At 44.9% G+C, this 19,016-nt stretch overlaps 2 protein-coding genes across 4 annotated transcripts in view; one reads left to right on the top strand and one right to left on the bottom strand.

Moving 5' to 3' along the window:
- Positions 1-7,587: 7,587 nt before the first annotated feature.
- On the top strand, positions 7,588-9,650 carry dynlt5 (dynein light chain Tctex-type family member 5). Of its 2 annotated transcripts, none has more exons than XM_052133739.1 (5): positions 7,588-7,686; positions 8,068-8,187; positions 8,350-8,441; positions 8,538-8,662; positions 8,843-9,650. In XM_052133739.1, the coding sequence occupies exons 2-5, from the start codon at positions 8,075-8,077 to the stop codon at positions 9,044-9,046; spliced, it is 534 nt and encodes a 177-aa protein (XP_051989699.1). In that variant the 5' UTR covers positions 7,588-7,686; positions 8,068-8,074; the 3' UTR covers positions 9,047-9,650. The 2 variants fall into 2 exon arrangements, with proteins under 2 accessions (XP_051989699.1, XP_051989700.1); XM_052133740.1 differs by having other exon boundaries at positions 7,673-7,686; positions 8,071-8,187.
- Positions 9,651-12,619: 2,969 nt separating this feature from the next.
- Positions 12,620-19,016, bottom strand: part of LOC127648910 (NLR family CARD domain-containing protein 3-like) — a 56,125-nt gene continuing 49,728 nt past the window's right edge. For both annotated transcript variants that reach the window (XM_052133737.1, XM_052133738.1), the window contains exons 5-8: positions 18,777-18,950; positions 14,174-14,344; positions 13,337-13,383; positions 12,620-13,248 (exon numbers count right to left, since the gene is read on the bottom strand). In XM_052133737.1, coding sequence (XP_051989697.1) covers positions 12,719-13,248; positions 13,337-13,383; positions 14,174-14,344; positions 18,777-18,950 — 922 coding nt within the window. In that variant the 3' untranslated portion in view covers positions 12,620-12,718. The remainder of the gene's footprint in view (positions 13,249-13,336; positions 13,384-14,173; positions 14,345-18,776; positions 18,951-19,016) is intronic.

Here is a 19,016-nt window from a genome sequence, read left to right as displayed (position 1 = left end):
TTGTAGCCTCTTTTTCCTATTTGTAGTGGAGATGAGTGGTACCCGTTGGGGTCTTCTGCTGTTGTAGCCCATCCGCCTCAAGGTTGTGCGTGTTGTGGCTTCACAAATGCTTTGCTGCATACCTCGGTTGTAACGAGTGGTTATTTCAGGCAAAGTTGCTCTTCTATCAGCTTGAATCAGTCGGCCCATTCTCCTCTGACCTCTAGCATCAACAAGGCATTTTCAGCCCACAGGACTGCCGCATACTGGATGTTTTTCCCTTTTCACACCATTCTTTGTAAACCCTAGAAATGGTTGTGCGTGAAAATCCCAGTAACTGAGCAGATTGTGAAATACTCAGACCGGCCCGTCTGGCACCAACAACCATGCCACGCTCAAAATTGCTTAAATCACCTTTCTTTCCCATTCTGACATTCAGTTTGGAGTTCAGAAGATTGTCTTGACCAGGACCACACCCCTAAATGCATTGAAGCAACTGCCATGTGATTGGTTGATTAGATAATTGCATTAATGAGAAATTGAACAGGTGTTCCTAATAATCCTTTAGGTGAGTGTATTGTTCCATGGTTGTACAGAATACAGGAGTTAGTTACACCCAAATTGCAAAGACTGACAAGTGATTACCATTGCAAGATTTTGGTCTTGCGGCTGCAAACAAAAAACATTGAAAGCAGCAGCTTAATGTTACCCTTCTGTCACACACTCGACGATGTGTCGATTGTAGTGACACAAGGGGTCTCTTCTGAGAGCCTCGCGTACCTCTGAACTTGAGAAAAGGCCAATGTCAAGTTGGCAGACAGAATTTGCATGCCCCGCCCCCGGACATATGCGTATAAAGGGGAGCGAATGTCAGACAGATTTTTTTCTTCAGAGCTGAATGGTTGTGTGATCAGTGAGCTGTGTGTCACGACTGCTTCACCCACTTCTGTTAGAGCGTTCTGTTGGATCTGACGGCGTATTCCAGCAGCTTTCTCCTCTTCTGGGGATCTAAAAGGATCTACCTTTTCTGGTAAAAGAGCAACATACACGAGCGAGTGTTGAACGTCCTTTTCAGGACGCGTCTTTTTAAAGATGCCTTTTCGCCGCTGTGTAGTTCCTGGATGTGGCCGGTATCTCTCCAGATTCGACGGTCACAGATGCTGCCTCGTGTGCCTGGGTAGCGATCACACTGAGGCAGCGTTTGTGGATGGTTCATGTTCTTACTGCAAGGACAGTCAAAACGAACCGCCCCACGCGTCGCTCCTTCCCACTGGATTGAGGACGACCCAGCTGGCGATGGAGGCGATTTGGGGATGGCAGTGGGCTCGGTTTCACCGGGCACAGCCCCATGAACCACCCGCCCCCCGGCACGCTCGTTTGCTTCCGTCTGCGCTCGGGACGATGGCGGCTTGCTTCACGGACAGTTTGCCTCATCCTTGGAGCCAGGTATGGATGATGACATCGCCGCTGCATCGAAGAGCGTTCAGGCGTCTGACGCTGAAGACCTGACCGGACTCCCGTCCTCGGGCCAGCCCGCCCAGTCAGAGTCTGACACGCAGATGGCCGACATGCTTTCCCAGGCCGCTGTGAGCATTGGGTTGGACAGGAACCCTTCGTCCTCCCCCCTCCAAACCTCGCGGCTTGATGATTGTTACCTCGGCTCCGAGCGCTGCTCTCTCCACATCCCTACAGGACCCCCTCCTCTGTCTACAACCCGCCCCCTACCGGGTGCGTGGAGCAAGGTAAGTGCTTTGAGTTTTTTCTCAGCACCCAAGCCTCGGGACACGTGTTTGCCTCCCGACGCACTATTACCTGCTCCCCCTCGCGGTACGTACCAAAACGATCATCCCATTAGTGCCCCTCGCACGGAGCTTAGACGCATGGCTTGCGCTTCCCAGCCCATCGCGTTGGCTGGCCAGGACCATCCTACTCGGCTAAGCAATTCAATTCACCAGGCTTCCACCTCTTTTCAGTGGTATTCGCTCCACTCCGATGCGCGACGAAAATGCCAGCACCTTATGAGCAGAGATTGCTACTCTGCTACTCAAGGACGCGATTGAGCCTGTCCCTCCAGCCGAGATGAAGGGTTTCTACAGCCCTTCATCGTACCCAAAAAAGGCGGTGGGTTGCGGCCAATCTTGGACCTGCGAGTTCTCAACCAGACTTTACACAGACTCCCGTTTAAAATGCTCACGCAGAGGCGAATTCTAACCTACGTTCGGCATCAAGATTGGTTCGCAGTGGTAGCCTGTACTTCCACGTCTCCATTCTGCCTTGACACCTACCCTTCTAACAGTTTGATTTCGACGGCCAGGCATATCAGTACAAGGTCCTCCCCTTCGGCGTGTCCCTGTCCCCTCTCGTCTTCACTAAGGTCGTTGAGGCAGCCCTTGCCCCACTATGGGAAGTGGGCATCCGCATACTCAATTACCTTGACAACTGGCTCATCCTAGCACACTCTCGAGAGTTACTATGCACCCACAGGGACCAGGTGCTCGCGCACCTCAGCCGTTTAGGGCTTCAGGTCAACTGGGGAAAAAGCAAGCTCCGGTTCAGAACATCTCTTTTCTCGGTTTGGAGTTAAACTCTGTCTCAATGTCAGTGCGCCTCACAACTGAGTGCATTCAGTCAGTGCTTGTGTGCCTTGCTTGCTTCAAGCCAGGCACAGCGGTTCCTCTCAAACAGTTCCAGAGGCTCCTGGGGCATATGGCATCCTCTGCCGTGGTCGCACCACTGTTGATGCAAAAGAGATCGCTCCAGCACTGGCTTCAGACTCGAGTCCCAAGATGGGCCTGGCGCCGCAGCACATACTGTGTGTTTATTACCCCTTCCTGCCATCAGACTTTCAACCCTTGGACAGACAGGAGTCCCCCTACAACAGGTGTCCAGATGTGTCATGGTCACCACAATCGCCTCTCAACTGGGTTGGGGCGCCGTGTGCTATGGGCACGTCTGCGTTGGCATATCAACTGCTTAGAGTTGCTGGCTGTACTCCTTGCCCTGTGGAGGTTTCTCCCGCTGATTCGGGGCAAGCACGTCTTGATCCATTCAGACAGCAACACCACGGTAGCATACATAAATTGCCACGGCAGCGTATGCTCCTGTCACAACTCGCCCGCCATCTCCTCCTTTTGAAGTCAGCCGTGACCTATTTCTATGCGACCTATCACACCCAGGCCGTGCGGGTTTGAGCACACTCTACGAGAGTGTGGCATCCTCGTGGGAACTGGCCCACGGCACCTCCTTAGCAGACATCTGCAGAGCGGCGGACTGAACAACACCCAACACCTTTGCTAGGTTCTACAACCTCAGGGTTGAGTCGGTCTCATCCCGTGTTTTGTCAGGTCCGAGCCGGTAGAACTCGGTAATGCGGAGCAGCCGACCGGGTGTTCCTCTTGCACCTTGCGCCCTTCAAGCTGATCAAGTGTGCCTTCTCTCCCCGGTTAGCCAGTAAGCTCTCGCTTCCTGGATGCTCTTCCCCTCTGGCCGCGGATTCAGTGGAGGACTTCTCCACCAGACCCAACACGAGTCGAGTGTTCCGTGTTGGGCTTGGGCTCCACAGGCATAGTTCCCGCTTCAGGCAACTCCCTGTGACGTATTTTCCGCGGTACGGTCCCCCTGCTGGCAGGACCCACATCTCCCTTGGGCAGTCTCTGCTGCCCCCGGTCGCCGTGTCTGTAGCAACTCCTCCCTTGTCAGGCAGGATCTACCACCGCACCATGTCCACGGGTGGCTTGACAACCCCCTTACGTATTGGCCACGAGTTACCTCCCCCCAGTCTGGGCAGGTCGTGGTCTCCATAGGGCATTTTCCCCCTGAAAGAATAGGAACGGGAAAGGACTCCTTCCCCGACGCATCTATAGCGTTAAGATAGCCCCAGCCGCTTTTTAACTCCATTACGAGAAACATAGAGAGAGAAAAGGCCACGGCTGGCTCCCATACAAGTCATATCGCCTTTTCCCGTACCGGTACTGAGAACCTAAGAGTGGTATATGACACCTTTTAGTAAGGGCATTGGGGAGGGTTACATGCAGCCGACCCAGCTGCTTCTAGCATGCAGCAGCCTGCTTGCACCTGGCTCGGCAATCACGTAACACGTGTAGTGCATGGCGTTTTGAAGTGGGACCCCTTGTGTCACTTCAATTGACACAACGTTGAGTGAGTGACAGAAGGGGAACATCATGGTTACTTTAGTAACCTCCGTTCCCCGATGGAAGGAACGAGACATTGTGTTCCCCTTGCCACATCACTATCCCTACCACTGTAGTGCACCATAACCGTATTCTTGGCGCCTCAGTGAAAACCTGTCTGACATTCGCTCCCCTTTATACCCATATGTCCGAAGGGCGGGGCATGCAAATTCTGTCTGCCAACTTAACATTGGCCTTTTCTCAAGTTCAGAGGTACACAAGGCTCTCAGAAGAGACCCCTTGTGTCACTACAATCGACACAACGTCTCGTTCCTTCCATCAGGGAACCGAGGTTACAACAGTAACCATGAAGTTTTTTGCCACCATTTTTAACTAAATAAATATTAGAGACCAGATATTAACACGATACTTAATTCTCAAGCAGTGGGAATTAAAATCCTATTAAAGAGAAATACAGAGACACAGTTACAGTAGTTTATGTTCGATATCATTGTAAAATGCATTGGTGTTTGTTTTTATTAATAAAGGCATGTTAGAATGCATCACTTCTGTCTGGTTGGCTGTTTAATTCTCACTTTTTTTTGTTAATTTTAGTGTTTAAACTTTAAACCCTGAAATGTATAGTTCATGCAAAAAGTGTTGCCAATATGATTTTCTGATTACATTTATTAAATTCAACATTTTAGGAAAATGAGACTCTATTTGTGTCAGGGATGCCAAATTCCTTAAATTGAAATCAATTTAAGGAATTGGTCATATATTTTCAGATTGTTTTTCCAGTGTGGATTTTGTTTTCCCAAAATGTTTTTCCTGTAGCTATATTTAAAAATAATTTGTAAAAATGTAAATAAAAAAAGAAATTGTTATACATGTATCCAAATGGATATAGAGTTTCTCTGTATTGTCATTGAACAAATTTTATGTCAAGTTACTGTTGGTATTTTAAATTCATGACCTGCACTTTATTTTTATTTCATTTCAAATGTTTGTAATTTATTTAATGTGGTTTGTAATTGATTCTGTACACTTTGTGGGCTGGTTTTTTTATTGTTAAATAAGAGTTTTTAACTTAGGATGGAGTATCTGAAACATTTTTCACCTCCTTTATTTTTTTACTATGTCAGGATACTTTGTATCTCCGGCCATTTCATCATGATTTCTGAACTATATAGACCTCTTCACAACACACATATGTGGATCATAGCCTTTGACATTTTGAGATTATCCATAAAGGCAAATGTGTAGAAATGTTCACTAGAAAGCTTCAAATCACTTTTTTTAACTACCTGGTTTTATTTAAAGGGATAGTTCACCCAAAAATGAAAAATCTCTCATCATGTATTCACCTTCATGTCATCCCAGATGTGTATGACATTCTGTCCTCTGCTGAACACATATGCAGATTTTTAGAAGAATATTTCAGCTCTGGAGGTCCAAACAATGCAAGTGAATGGTGACCAGATCTATGAAACTCCAAAAGCACATATAGGCAGAATAAAAGTAATCCAGAAGACTCCAGTGATTCTATTTATATTTTCAAAAGCAATATGATAGTTGTGGTGAGAAACAGATCAATATTAAGATTTTTTTTTTTTTTAAATGTATATATATATAAATTCTCCCTGCTCAGTAGGTGCAATATGCACAAAGAATATGAATTTCCAAAAAAACTAAAGAAGAATGAAGTGAAAGTTGAGATTTAAATAAAAATAAAAAAAAGCATTCTGATCACCATTCACTTGCATTGTTTGAATCTACAGATCTGAAATATTCTTCTAAAAATCTTCATTTGTGTTCAACAGAAGAAAGTCATACACATCTGGGATGACATGAGGGTGAATAAATGAGAGAATTTTCATTTTTGGGTGAACTATCCCTTTTAAATTATTGTATTATTTCTCCCATTAATTAAGTGTACTTTATTCATTCATTTCAATTGTTTAGAGTCCTTACCTGACTTTAAAAGTGAAGAGGTGGACAGAAAACTGCTGCTTGTGGATGGTTCTGGTTGAAACGTCTCATACATCACTCAGAAAATGGAATATGCAAACATTTCATGTATACAATAACGTGTCCCCAGATTTTAAGAGAATATAGAGACTGAAAATGGTAACTATATCAAAAGTGAAAATAATGTATCATCTCAAAAATAAAATCAAGAAATTAATGTGTAACATTCTTGGCTGGCTGTTGAGGTCATTGATACTAACACAAACACTTGTCATTAATAATAAAGTAAACGTCTGCTTCACTATGAAAGTGATGCAGTGATCGAGCGCCTAAATAATACAGACTTATAAACAGCTCTGCTCTCCCTTGACCGAAAAACATTTCGACATACTGTAGGATGACGATGTGATGTAATGACGTTCTTGGGGGGGAAAAAATACATATCGTCATGAAACACGGATACTTTTGAATGGCAGTCAATGGAGAAACATGCTTTTTGTCATCGGGAGGTGTTCCAGCAGGTGCTAACAGGGATCAGCTAACCAGCCAATTCTTGACCCCCTGACTGTAGGACCTGTTGGTATTTCACCAGAAGCCGCGTTACTCAAAAAACTAAACCGAATTCACGAATCCAACTACGGTGAAAGTGTAAATGTTTACAGATGTAAATGTGACTGAACGCTCCAGGACAGATAACAATCAACAAATCAATATGTATTCATTAATATTGGTAGGATCAGAGACTATATAGGTAATCACCTTTTAGATACAGACATGTCAATCATATCGAGAACGCGCATGCGCATTAGCTGGACTAGACTGAAAAATAGCGGGGTTTCAGCGTGAACTCTGCTAAAGAAACACAATATACAATACCATTGTTATCAGATTTTACTTATGTTTTGAAACGTACTTTTATCGTAATATTGACGAACTGTTTTGAAGATTTCAGTCTTTACCCATTCAAGTAGATAGGCTATGCTTTTATGCAGTATGTATGCATAGAAAATAGCTGCCTGGGAGCGTTCCAAAGATGGCCGCCGAGTGGAATGATTTGGGTTGAATACGGACTTTGTTAGGATTCGTCCTTGTCAAACAGAAAATAGAATATTTAGCTGAGACGGGCCAGTTCTATCAAAATGAATGGGAGAATTGTAACAGCCAACGGATGTAGAAAGAAAGTCCCGCCTTTTAGATACAGACATCACCTGTCAATTAACTCGAGAATACGCATGCGCATTAGCTATACATGCCGGGAAACTAGCATTTTCGGGCGTAATCTGAGGCAAAGAAGCACATTTTATGATTCCAGTGTTTTCAGATTTTACTGCTTATTTGAAATATGTCCTTTGATCATAATCTTGAAAAATCGTTTGGGAGATTTCGGTGTTCATCCACTCAAGTAGGAAGGAGGCGCTTTTTTTATGCCTCGTCTTTTATCAGCGTTCCAAAAATGCCCGCCGAGTGGACTGACTTCCCTTGAAAGGAACTTGGTAGGGGCGTGCTTGTCAAATTGATAAGGATCTCCACTGTTATCATGGCAACGCTTGGCAACAAGACTAAGATCTTGAGCATTTCCGGTTTGTGGAGGAGACGCATCAAAGCGGTAAGTTTATTTCGCGTAAGTTATGCAGTTATATTTTTGTAGTTGGCTACCTAGTTAAAATAATACACGTACACATTAATAGTGTCAACTGAATAATGTAGCGATGTTGAATGGTGATTAAAGAAGTATAACAGACAGACAGTAAAGTTTTTATGTTTTATGTTGTGGTGTCACCATCACAATAACGGATTTGTAGCTAATGCAAATCAATAATTAAGATTGTATTATTTTATTTTTCAAACAAGAAAATAAATGTTTTTCAAGCATCTACATTTCTATAGAAGTCAAATGTTTTCGAGGCATATACTATATGGCTAAAATAAAATCCTCAAGGATCTCGTTATATTCTTTGACCACGAAGCATCTTCTTTTTTTTTTCAGCAGGAAAATGTCGGATTTAGCGAAAGAGAAAGCAGCTCGTCTGCTGAAGAAGCGGGCAAGTGTGTCATCTCTGGGCAGTCATGATGTCAGGGCTAAAGAGACCATTGGCAAAACCAAGGAGTAAGTTACTCTCATTACTGTTGAATGTGATCTACAGAACATACTGAGAATACATTTACTGTGTCAGAAGTTTCCGTAGATGATGAGAAATCACCTGTTCTGTTCTTCATAAATTTGTAAATTTGGTTTGCATCTTTGTTGGCCATCATTGTTTATCTGTAGCTCAATCAGCACTGTGTCTTATATTGATGAGCCTGGTCACCATGACGATATTCCACGACCTACAGTGCTCATGGAGAACTCCTACCAGCTCAGTGAGTCTCTTTTCATGGACAGACTGAGAAATTATCAAGATATGGAGATCCTAAACAAACAACAATTATTTTTAACGTTGATTAATGTTTGAGCAGCACCAGCACGATGTTTCCCGGTGGTTACAGTGAAGAGTATTCTGAAGGATGTGTTGATCAGCTACCTGCAGGAGGAGAAATATGAAGCTGAACTGTGCCGTCAAATGACCAAAACAATCTCTGAGGTCATTTTTCATAAATCCTCTAATTTAAATGAATTACATAACACATTATTACTCTAATTGTCACTGATTGACTCATCAGTTCACATATTTAATTTATTTACCGCATGTTATTAATATATCCAAACATGAATACAAATGAAATATAGGCTGCTAATGTCTTTGCTGTTATTGTAATTTCAGGTTGTCAAGGCCAGAGTGAAAGACCTGATGATTCCTCGTTATAAGATCATAGTGGTCATCAGCATTGGTCAGATCAGAGACCAGAACATGCGCATGGGCAGTCGATGTCTGTGGGATGCGGCACACGACACTTTCTCTTCACATACTTTCAAAAACAGCTCGCTCTTTGCTGTTGCTAATGTCTACGCTGTCTATTTTGAATGATTCAGAGAAAATATCTGCGCTGGGTGTTAGATCAGTGTCGAGTGATTTTAGTCAACCATTGACGTCTGCCTGGGTGCAATCACGTCATTCTGAAATCAGTTCAGTGGTCTTTAAAATTCATTTTGAGGTGTAGAAATAGATGAAGAGAACTTGTGAGGCTGCCAGACTATTGCATTTCCTCAGTATTTCTCATAAAGATGAGCTCACATGCAACTGCTGTAAATCAAACAACATAATGTTTTAATGTTTGAGAAACAGACTGAAGACTGACTGTTTTTCTATGCATGTATGCACCAACAAGATGGCTAATACTGAATGATAATGGATTATCATTTTAACATGATATTAAATATAATTGATTTTACCAACACGATATTATACCTCACTGTTGTATCATACATGGTCAAATCATGGTCAGTTATAATGAGTTATTTTGTCCTATTATTGCACTTTGTCACATTGTATTATGATATAAAGGTGTTGCAAATGACGCTCGATAGAAGTGCAATTATCTAAATTTATGTATTAGTACCTTTTGGAAACTTAATTTTTACTTCCTGTAAACGTGAAAATGTCTGACTCTTTATGATAAAATGAAAGCAGAATGCCATTGGTTCTTGTGTTTAATAAACATGTGTCTTCAGTCTTACATCCCATAAAGTACTTTTCATCATTGTACCAAACTGCAATAAGGTTATTTTGATTATGCCTAATTATTTAAAGTAATCTAAAGTTTATTAACAGATAACACAGAGACACCTCACTCTGCTAAGGAAGTCTCTTTTGAAAAAATAAACATATGTTTCCATTTAATGAAGTTCATGGGAAAAAATACAATGGCTAGTTGTATAAAAAGTATGTAAACCCTTTGAAATTAGCTGGTTTTCTGCATTAATTGGTCATAAAATGGTAAAATGATCTCATCTTAATCAAAGTCTAAAGTATAAACAATAAAATGTGCTTAAGCTTACATCACCAATGGGACGATGTTTTCATGTTGATATGTGGTGCCATCTTTATACCATAAATACTGCTGCATGTTCTTCACAAACAATTCAACCTTAGTTTCATCAGTCCAGAAAACATTTTCCTAGTAGTGATGTAGAGTGTCAAGGTGTCTTTGGCAAACTTCAGGCCCATAGCAATGATTGTGTTGGAAAGCAGCGGCTTCCTTTGTGGTGTCCTGCCATAGACATCATGCCTGTGTAATGTTTTTTTGTATAGTAGACACATGAACAGAGATGTTAACCAGTTTCAATGATTCCTTCAAGTCTTTCACTGTCACTCTAGGGTTCTTTATACCACATTGAGAGTTCTACGGTGTGCCCTTTGAGTTATCTTGGCTGGACAGCCACTTCTAGGGAGAGTAGCCACAGTACCAAATCATTTCTGTGTACAGATGATTATCTAAACTCTTTGAGATAGCTTTCCAGTTTTATGCAAGCAACAATTCTTGATCATAGGTCTTCCGAGATCTCTTTTTTGCAAGACATGGTCCATGACAGCAGATGCTTCTTGTGAATAGAAAACTCAATATGCTTGAGTAGTTTTTAAGTAGCTCTAACCAACACCTCCAATCTAATTTCATTATTTGGATGCCAGGTTTGCCAACTCCTGACTCTAATTAAATATTGTTGATGTCATTAGCCTAGGGGTTCACATACTTTTTCCAACCTACATTGTGAATGTTTGAATTATGTATTTAGTATGTATAATGTGTGTGTGTTAGTTAAAACCGATTGTGTTTGTTCATTATTGTAACTTATATGAAGTTCATACCAGATTTGAAGATCAATTTATACATAAATGCAGGTAAATACAAAGGGTTCACATACATTTTCTTACCACTGTAGATCTGAACTTTCAAATCAAGATTAGATTAATATTATGTTACAATTTATCTCCTCAGAAACAGAATCATTTAAATATGTGCAACACATAAAATGTATGAACTTGTGTTCTGTATCATATGGTCTATCCTGAGGGCTGCTTCTCTTCAGATTTAAAGGTGACATAACATGTTTTTAGCAGCTCTGTATTTATGTACTACTTTCGGTTTAATTGTGTATGGATAGTCTTAGAGACAGTGACATTATCTATGCCATTGCTAATGTAACCTGACACTGATGAAGCATACAGACTCTAGGTGTGTTGACAATAGGCACCAGCAAACATTAGCATGTGCAATCAAAATAGACCTGTAGTTCTCTGTTTCAGAACAAGTTTGGTATGTTTGAGAAGTTCTCTGTATGCCAACCCGGACGTGTGTCTTTCTTCTACTTAACACAAATAAAATAAATAAAATATTTCAGCTCTGTAGGTCCATACAGTGCAAGTGAATGGTGACCAAAATTCTGAAGCTCCAAAAAACACATAAAGGCATCATAAAAGTAATCCATACGACTCTAGTTTTTAAATCTGTGTCTTCTGAAGTGATGTGATAGTTGTGGGAGAGAAACAGACCAATATTTAATTCCTTTTTTACTTTAAACCTCCACTTAAACAAAGTGAAAGTGGATATTTATTGTAAAAAAAAAAATAAATAAATAAAAAATAAAAAAAAGGACTGTTTCTCTCTCACACTATCATATCAGCTCAGAAGTCATGGATTTAACGACTGGAGTCGTATGGATTACTCTTATGCTGCCTTTATATGATTTTTGGACCTTCATAGGTCTGGTCACCATTCACTTGCATTGTCATACACATTCACACACATCTGGGATGGCACGAGGGTGAGTAAATGCTGAGATCATTTTCATTTTTGGAGGAATTGTCCCTTTAATTATATTTGCATTCAGCATTGTTTTCCCCCACCTGTGCTACCTGTGTAACAAACTTGTGATCCATCGGTTGAAAATCATTGCATAAAACACAGCAGACGAAAAAAATACTTTTATCTGGTTGTTGGTTTCACACACACACACACACACACACACACACACGTGCTGGGTTTCCATGTTTTATGGGGACCTCCCATAGACATAATGTTTTTTTATACTGTACAAACTATATATTCTATCCCTATCCCTACCCCTAAACCTAACCCTCACAGAAAACTTTCTGCATTTAAAAAAAAAAAAAAACATAATTTAGTATGGTTTATAAGCTTTTTTCCTCATGGGGACTGACAAATTGTCCCCACAACATTAAAAATATTATTTTCTTCCCACAAAGTGATAAATACACGCTCACACACACACACACACACACCACAAATAGAACTGCAAAAACATCCACTGGAGAAATACAATAAATAAAATACAAACTAGAATAAAGACAATAATTTTTTTTAATTTGGGACAGTCCCATCATGTAACATAATGAATTCAGTTTTCTAATTAAAGGTGTATGCATCATAATTAATTAATACATGTATTACATCCAAAACATAACAAAACATTTATTTAATTTATGCATATCAATAAAGTACTAAATATGTGCATGTGTAAATATTATTCCAGAACTAGTTTTACGTACAGCATAACAGTAAATACATATTTAAATAAAAATAAATAATGTGTATAAAAGGGTGGGACATATTTTTCTCAGGATTTAAATGTTTAAGACCAGTGTGTGTGTGTGTGTGTGTGTGTGTGTGTGCGTGTGTGTGTGTGTGTGCGTGTGTGTGTAAAATTGTGCATTAAAGGAAAAGGTTGAAAGATGGTTATTTTAACTCTGTAAAATCTGACACAGAGACACTGAACAATCAGGATAAAGTCTAAATCCTGCATAAAGGGGCTCAGTGAATGTGGAGTGAAATGTGTGAATGTGTGTGAGAGACTGTGTGTCAGAGATGCTGTAGAAGGACAAAGAGCCGCCCTTCCAGTCCAGATACACTCCCACTCTGTTAGAGGAGGCAGATATGTTTGTTCTCTTATTGTTGTGCCAGACAGTATAGATTGTGTCACAGCTGTACAAACTCCAGGATTTTTCATTGATTCCAAATTGGCAGTCAGTCTCTCCTTTCCTGTTTATTCCTTTATATGTCATAGCTATATGTGCCCATCCTTTCAATTCAACCTCCCAGTAACAGCGTTCAGACATACTCTCTCTACACAGAATCTGCTGTGGATGAGTGAATCTCTCTGGATGATCAGGATATGGCTGTTTAGATTTCGTCCATGTTACTTTTTTGCCGTCCTCAGACAGAATGAGAAGAGTGTGTGCTGTGTTTTCATTCAGTGTGAGATCACAGGCATCTGCATATAAAACAAAGATTAGAACTCTTGTGAGAAATACAAGTGCATGTATAAATAAGGGAGGTCAATAACAACAAAGATGACCTACATTTTTTTAGTCCTGGTCTAATTCTGATGGGTTCATTATGGTCCAGACTGAGGGAGGCAAAAAACAAACAACAAAAAAAAAAAACACTAAATAGTTGAATAAGTGATACATGCATCTCTCCCTTGTATCCCCATATAAATACTTTCTCTAATATGCTATTATTGTTATATCTAAAATCAGCTAGACACACATCATTTGTGTACCTACTCTTTACATTTAGTGAACCTGTAACTAAATGTGCAGTTTCACTAAGGATTGAGCATGCAAAATTACATAGACACTAGTACTGCAATGAATATGGGCAACAATTCAATAAACACTTTATTGAAATGCCTGTACACCTACTTATTCATGTGATTATCTAATCAGCCAATTGTGTGGCAGCAGTAAAATGCATCAAATGAAAATTCTCTGATAACTTACTCACCCTAATGCTATCCCAAATGTGTATGACTTTCTTTATTCTGCAGAACACAAACAAAGATTTTTAATATAATATTTCAGCTCTGTTAGTCCATACAATGCAATTAAATGGTTACCTAAACTTTGAAACTCCAAAAAGCATTTTAGAATTTCAAAGATCTGGTCATCCTTCACTTGCATAGTTTGGACATACAGAGCTGAGATATTCTTCTAAAAATCTTTATTTGTGTTCAGCAGAAGAAAGAAAGCCATACACATCTGGGATGGCATGAAGGTGAGAAATGATGAGAGGATTTTCGTTTTTGGTTGAACTATTCCTTTAACAAGGCCTATTCATTATCATGTATTTGTTTTACATATTTATATATCACAAAACACACAAAATTGTGCCATGAGTACTTCTACTCAACATACTGTAGTTTATCCAATTTGAAGCTTGAATCTCCCTGTAGATCAGAAAGCTTCTCTCCTGGGTCTCCTGGGTAATTGTAGCTAAGATCCAGTTCTCTCAGGTGTGAAGGGTTTGATCTCAGAGCTGAAGCCAGATAAAAACAACCTGTCTCTGTCACCATACAGCCAGATAACCTACAGAAAGAAAGGGATTTGACATTGTACTCTTTTGCTGTGCTATATATCTTCACTTGTGACCACCTGATTGTAAAATTTATTTCAAAGCACCTGAATTCTTCAGGAAAAATACATTATTTAAAGCTTAGTGTGATGAGGAGGAGGGTGGGCGGGGCCATAAAGACACACTGAATTGGGCCGAGAGGGGGATAAAGACGAGCCAGATTCTCCAGTTGGCTGCTATCACGAAATGCAGACAACGAAGGCAGACGAAGGTTGAGGATCCAAATGCAGTACTTTTATTATTATTACAAACACAAAGGAAAACCCACAATGGGGAAATAAACTTGAACAGAGAACTTCGGGCAGGGAAACACACACCAGGCTAACAACATTCATGAACATACAAACAACGACTGACAGAGACTGAACAAACAGACAGGGTTTAAATACAAGAATGTGGGACAAAGGGGCCAATGAACAAACAGGACTCAAACAAGATAACAAGGTGATCGACAGAAACCAAAGGCAAACAAATGAGGGCAGATGCAAACAATGAACGAAAGCTAACAAGGAGACAGTGGAGCTAAAAAAGGGCCAAAAGTGAAAACTAAGGAGTACAAAAGTGACAAAAATGGTAAACAAAAGGGCAACGGTGGAACAAGACAGGGTATACATAACAGAGCCCCCCCTCAAAGGATCGGCTTCCAGACGATCCTAAAAAACAAAGACAAAAGACAAAAAACCCACAGAGAACAAAATAATGGCACCGGGGGCAGACAGGCAGACCAGGGGGGGCACAAGAGCAAGGAGGCAGTCCAAGGGGCACAGAGGGCAGGCAGGAAGTCCAAGGGGGGCCACGAGGGGAAATGAGACAGTCCACGGGGGCACAAAGGGAGATGAGACAGTCCATGGGGGCACAAGGGGCAATTAGATAGTCCACGGGGGCACAAAGGGACAGGTTTAGGAGGCCGGGGTGGTATCGACCGGGCAGGGACAGGTTTAGGTGGTCTTGGAGGTGTTGACCGGGCAGGGACAGGTTTAGATGGCCCGGGGGCTGGCCATAAGGCACGGGCCGGTTCAGGGGGCCTGGGAGGAGGCCACAGGACAGAGGCCGGTTTTGGTGGCCTGGGAGATGGCCGTGGGCCAAGGGCCGGTTCAGGGGACCTGGGAGGTGGCCACAGGACAGAGGCCGGTTTTGGTGGCCTAGGAAATGGCCGTGGGGCAAGGACCGGTTCAGGGGACCTGGGAGGAGGAGTGGCCACTGGGGAGGCCGGCGGAACCGCGTGAAGCGGCGCCAAGGAGGACCTCTGAGGCGGAGCCAAGGGAGGCTCGGGAGGCGAAGCCGAGGGAGGTGATGGCCTTGAAGGCTCAGAAGGCGGAGCTGAGGGAGGCTCAGGAGGTGGAGCTGAAGGAGGCTCAGGAGGCGGAGCCGAGGTAGGCGGCGCCGTAGGAGGCGGCGCCGTAGGAGGCTTTAGGAGCGGAGACCTGGAAGGCTCTGGAGTCTCTGGGGGCAGAGCCGTAGGGGGCTCTGGAGGCGGAGCCGTAGGAGGCTCGGGAGGCAGAGCCGTAGGAGGCTCGGGAGGCTCTGAGGGCGGAGCCGTCGGAGGCTCGGGTGGCTCAGGAGGCGGATCCATAGGAGGCTCGGGAGGCGGAGCCGTAGGAGGTTCTGGAGGCAGAGCCGTAGGAGGCTTAAGAGGCTCTGGAGGTGGAGCCGTAGGAGGCTCTGGAGGCGGAGCCGAGGATGGCTCAGGAGGCCCAGGAGGCGGAGCCATAGGAGGCTCGGGAGGCGGAGCCGTAGGAGGTTCTGGAGGCGGAGCCGTAGGAGGCTTAAGAGGCTCTGGAGGTGGAGCCGTAGGAGGCTCTGGAGGCGGTTTCGAGGGAGGTGGCGCCGTAGGAGGTTTCAGAGGCGGAACCCTAGAAGGCTCTGGGGTCGCTGAGAGCAGAGCCGCAGGAGACTCGGGAGACGGAGCCGTAGGAGGCTCAGGGGGCGGAGCCCAGGAAGGCTCGAGGGGCTTGAGGGGCGGATCCCTGGAAGGCTCGAGAGACTTGAGGGGCGGAGCCCTAGGAGGCTCGGGAGGAGGAGCCATAGGAGGCTCGAGAGGCGAAGCCCTGGAAGGCTCGAGAGGCGGAGCCCTGGAAGGCTCGAGAGGCGGAGCCCTGGAAGGCTCGAGATGCTTGAGGGGCGGAGCCCTGGAAGGCTCGAGAGGCTTGAGGGGCGGAGCCCTAGAAGGCCCTGGGGTCTCTGGGAGCAGAGCCGTGGGAGGCTCGGGGGGCGGAGCCCTGGAAGGCTCGAGAGGCGGAGCCCTGGGTGGCTCGAGAGGCCTGGGAGGTGGAGCCCTGGCAGGCTCGAGAGGCTTGAGGGGTGGAGCCCGGGAAGGCTCGAGAGGCGGAGCCCTGGGTGGCTCGAGAGGCCTGGGAGGTGGAGCCCTGGCAGGCTCGAGAGGCGGAGCCCTGGAAGGCTAGAGAGGCTTGAGGGGCGGAGCCCTGGAAGGCTCGAGAGGCTTGAGGGGCGGAGCCCTGGAAGGCTCGAGAGGCTTGAGAGGCGGAGCCCTGGAAGGCTCGAGAGACTGGAGAGGCGGAGCCCTGGAAGGCTCGGGAGGCGGAGCTCTGGGTGGCTCGAGAGGCCTGGGAGGTGGAGCCCTGGCAGGCTCGAGAGGCTTGAGGGGCAGAGCCCTGGAAGGCTCGAGAGGCTTGAGGGGCGGAGCCCTGGAAAGCTCGAGAGGCTTGAGGGGCGGAGCCCTAGGAGGCTCGAGAGACTGGAGAGGCGGAGCCCTGGAAGGCTCGGGAGGCGGAGCTCTGGAAAGCTCGGAGCTCTGGAAAGCTCGGGGGGTGCTGGCTCTCGGACGGTCATGGCTACTGGCGCTGGCTCTTGGACGGTCATGGCTACTGGCGTTGGGACGGACAAGACCACAGGGGCTGGCTCAGGGACGGTCGAGGCTGCAGGCGCTGGCTCAGGAACGGTCGAGGCTGCAGGCGCTGGCTCACGGACATCGGAGGCTACAGGCATTGGCTCAGGGACGGTCGAGGCTACAGGCGCTGGCTCACGGACATCTGAGGCTACAGGCACTGGCTCATTGACGTTTGAGGCTATCGGCACTGGCTCACTGACGTCTGAGGCTACAGGCGCTGGCTCGTTGACCGTGGCTGACGAGGACTCTGGCTCGCTGACCGTGGCTGACGAGGGCTCTGGCTCGCAGACCGGGGCAGGCGAGGGCTCTGGCTCGCAGACCGTGGCTGACGAGGGCTCTGGCTCGCAGACCGGGGCAGGCGAGGGCTCTGGCTCGCAGACCGGGGCAGGCGAGGGCTCTGGCTCGCAGACCGGGGCAGGCGAGGGCTCTGGCTCGCAGACCGGGGCAGGCGAGGGCTCTGGCTCGCTGACCGGGGCAGGCGAGGGCTCTGGCTCGCTGACCGGGGCAGGCGTGGGCTCTGGCTCGCAGATCGGAGCAGGCGTGTGCCGGAAGGCGGAAGCCCGTCTTCTCTCCCTCCTCCGGGCAGACGAAGTGGGCCGCGCTGGCTCGTGGAAGGCGACTGGCATGAGGGTCATTCCGCTGACAGGTTGGGCTGGTGTTACGGGGAGCGGTGAGCTGCACACTAGTAGAGTCGTCTCCAGGTAGTCGCGAAGGGTACAGCCGGGCGCTGCCTGTGGCACCCGCTCCCTCAGCGAGGGGTTCAAGCTGTTCTTGAAAAAGACCACCAGAGCTGAGTCCGGGAAGTCGAATAGCTGCTGGATCCATGTGTGTGGTTCAGTCGTTCTCTCACGAAATGCAGACAATGAAGGCAGACGAAGGTTGAGGATCCAAATGCAGTACTTTTATTATTATTACAAACACAAAGGAAAACCCACAATGGGGAAATAAACTTGAACAGAGAACTTCGGGCAGGGAAACACACACCAGGCTAACAACATTCATGAACATACAAACAACGACTGACAGAGACTGAACAAACAGACAGGGTTTAAATACAAGAATGTGGGACAAAGGGGCCAATGAACAAACAGGACTCAAACAAGATAACAAGGTGATCGACAGAAACCAAAGGCAAACAAATGAGGGCAGGTGCAAACAATGAACGAAAGCTAACAAGGAGACAGTGGAGCTACAAAAGGGCCAAAAGTGAAAACTAAGGAGTACAAAAGTGACAAAAATGGTAAACAAAAGGGCAACGGTGGAACAAGACAGGGTATACATAACAGCTGCGCTGCATTTTTGTTTATGTTGGTTTTAAGTTGAGTTTGACATTAAAACTTTGTCTACTGTTCAGCCAGTACCCGCCTCCTGCTTGCCCATCTTTACAATTAGGTTTAAGCTAAACTGGTGTGACTATTTTTCTAGGTGTACGAAATTCTAGTTATATGTTACAGCATTAACAAATGTACAAATTAATACATTTGTGTTCAACAAAATTAGAAAAGTCATGTGGGTTAAACAGCTTTATCTTTACACACCTCAGTATTTCCAGTTGACAGTTTGTATTCTTCAGTCCATCAGAAAGCAGCTTCACTCCTGAATCCTGTAGGTCATTGTTGCTCAGATCCAGCTCTTTCAGGGGAGAGTTTTCTGACATTAGAGCTGAAGCCACTGTTTTAGTAGACTGATCATTGAGATTACATTCAGCAAGACTGAAAGAGAGCAAAATACAACATTATACGTCATTTTAATGGATAATAACTAATACAGGCTCATAA

This window comes from Xyrauchen texanus, chromosome 9 (assembly GCF_025860055.1).
Source record: "Xyrauchen texanus isolate HMW12.3.18 chromosome 9, RBS_HiC_50CHRs, whole genome shotgun sequence".
Taxonomy (NCBI): domain Eukaryota; kingdom Metazoa; phylum Chordata; class Actinopteri; order Cypriniformes; family Catostomidae; genus Xyrauchen; species Xyrauchen texanus.
This window is presented reverse-complemented; position numbering and strand designations above follow the sequence as displayed.

Excerpts from the sequence above, each read along its gene's own strand:
- dynlt5 (XM_052133739.1), top strand. The coding sequence starts at position 8,075 with ATGTCGGATTTAGCGAAAGAGAAAGCAGCTCGTCTGCTGAAGAAGCGG. Across the intron at positions 8,188-8,349 it reads ACCATTGGCAAAACCAAGGA|CTCAATCAGCACTGTGTCTT; the intron begins GTAAGTTACTCT and ends GTTTATCTGTAG. Across the intron at positions 8,442-8,537 it reads GGAGAACTCCTACCAGCTCA|CACCAGCACGATGTTTCCCG; the intron begins GTGAGTCTCTTT and ends ATGTTTGAGCAG.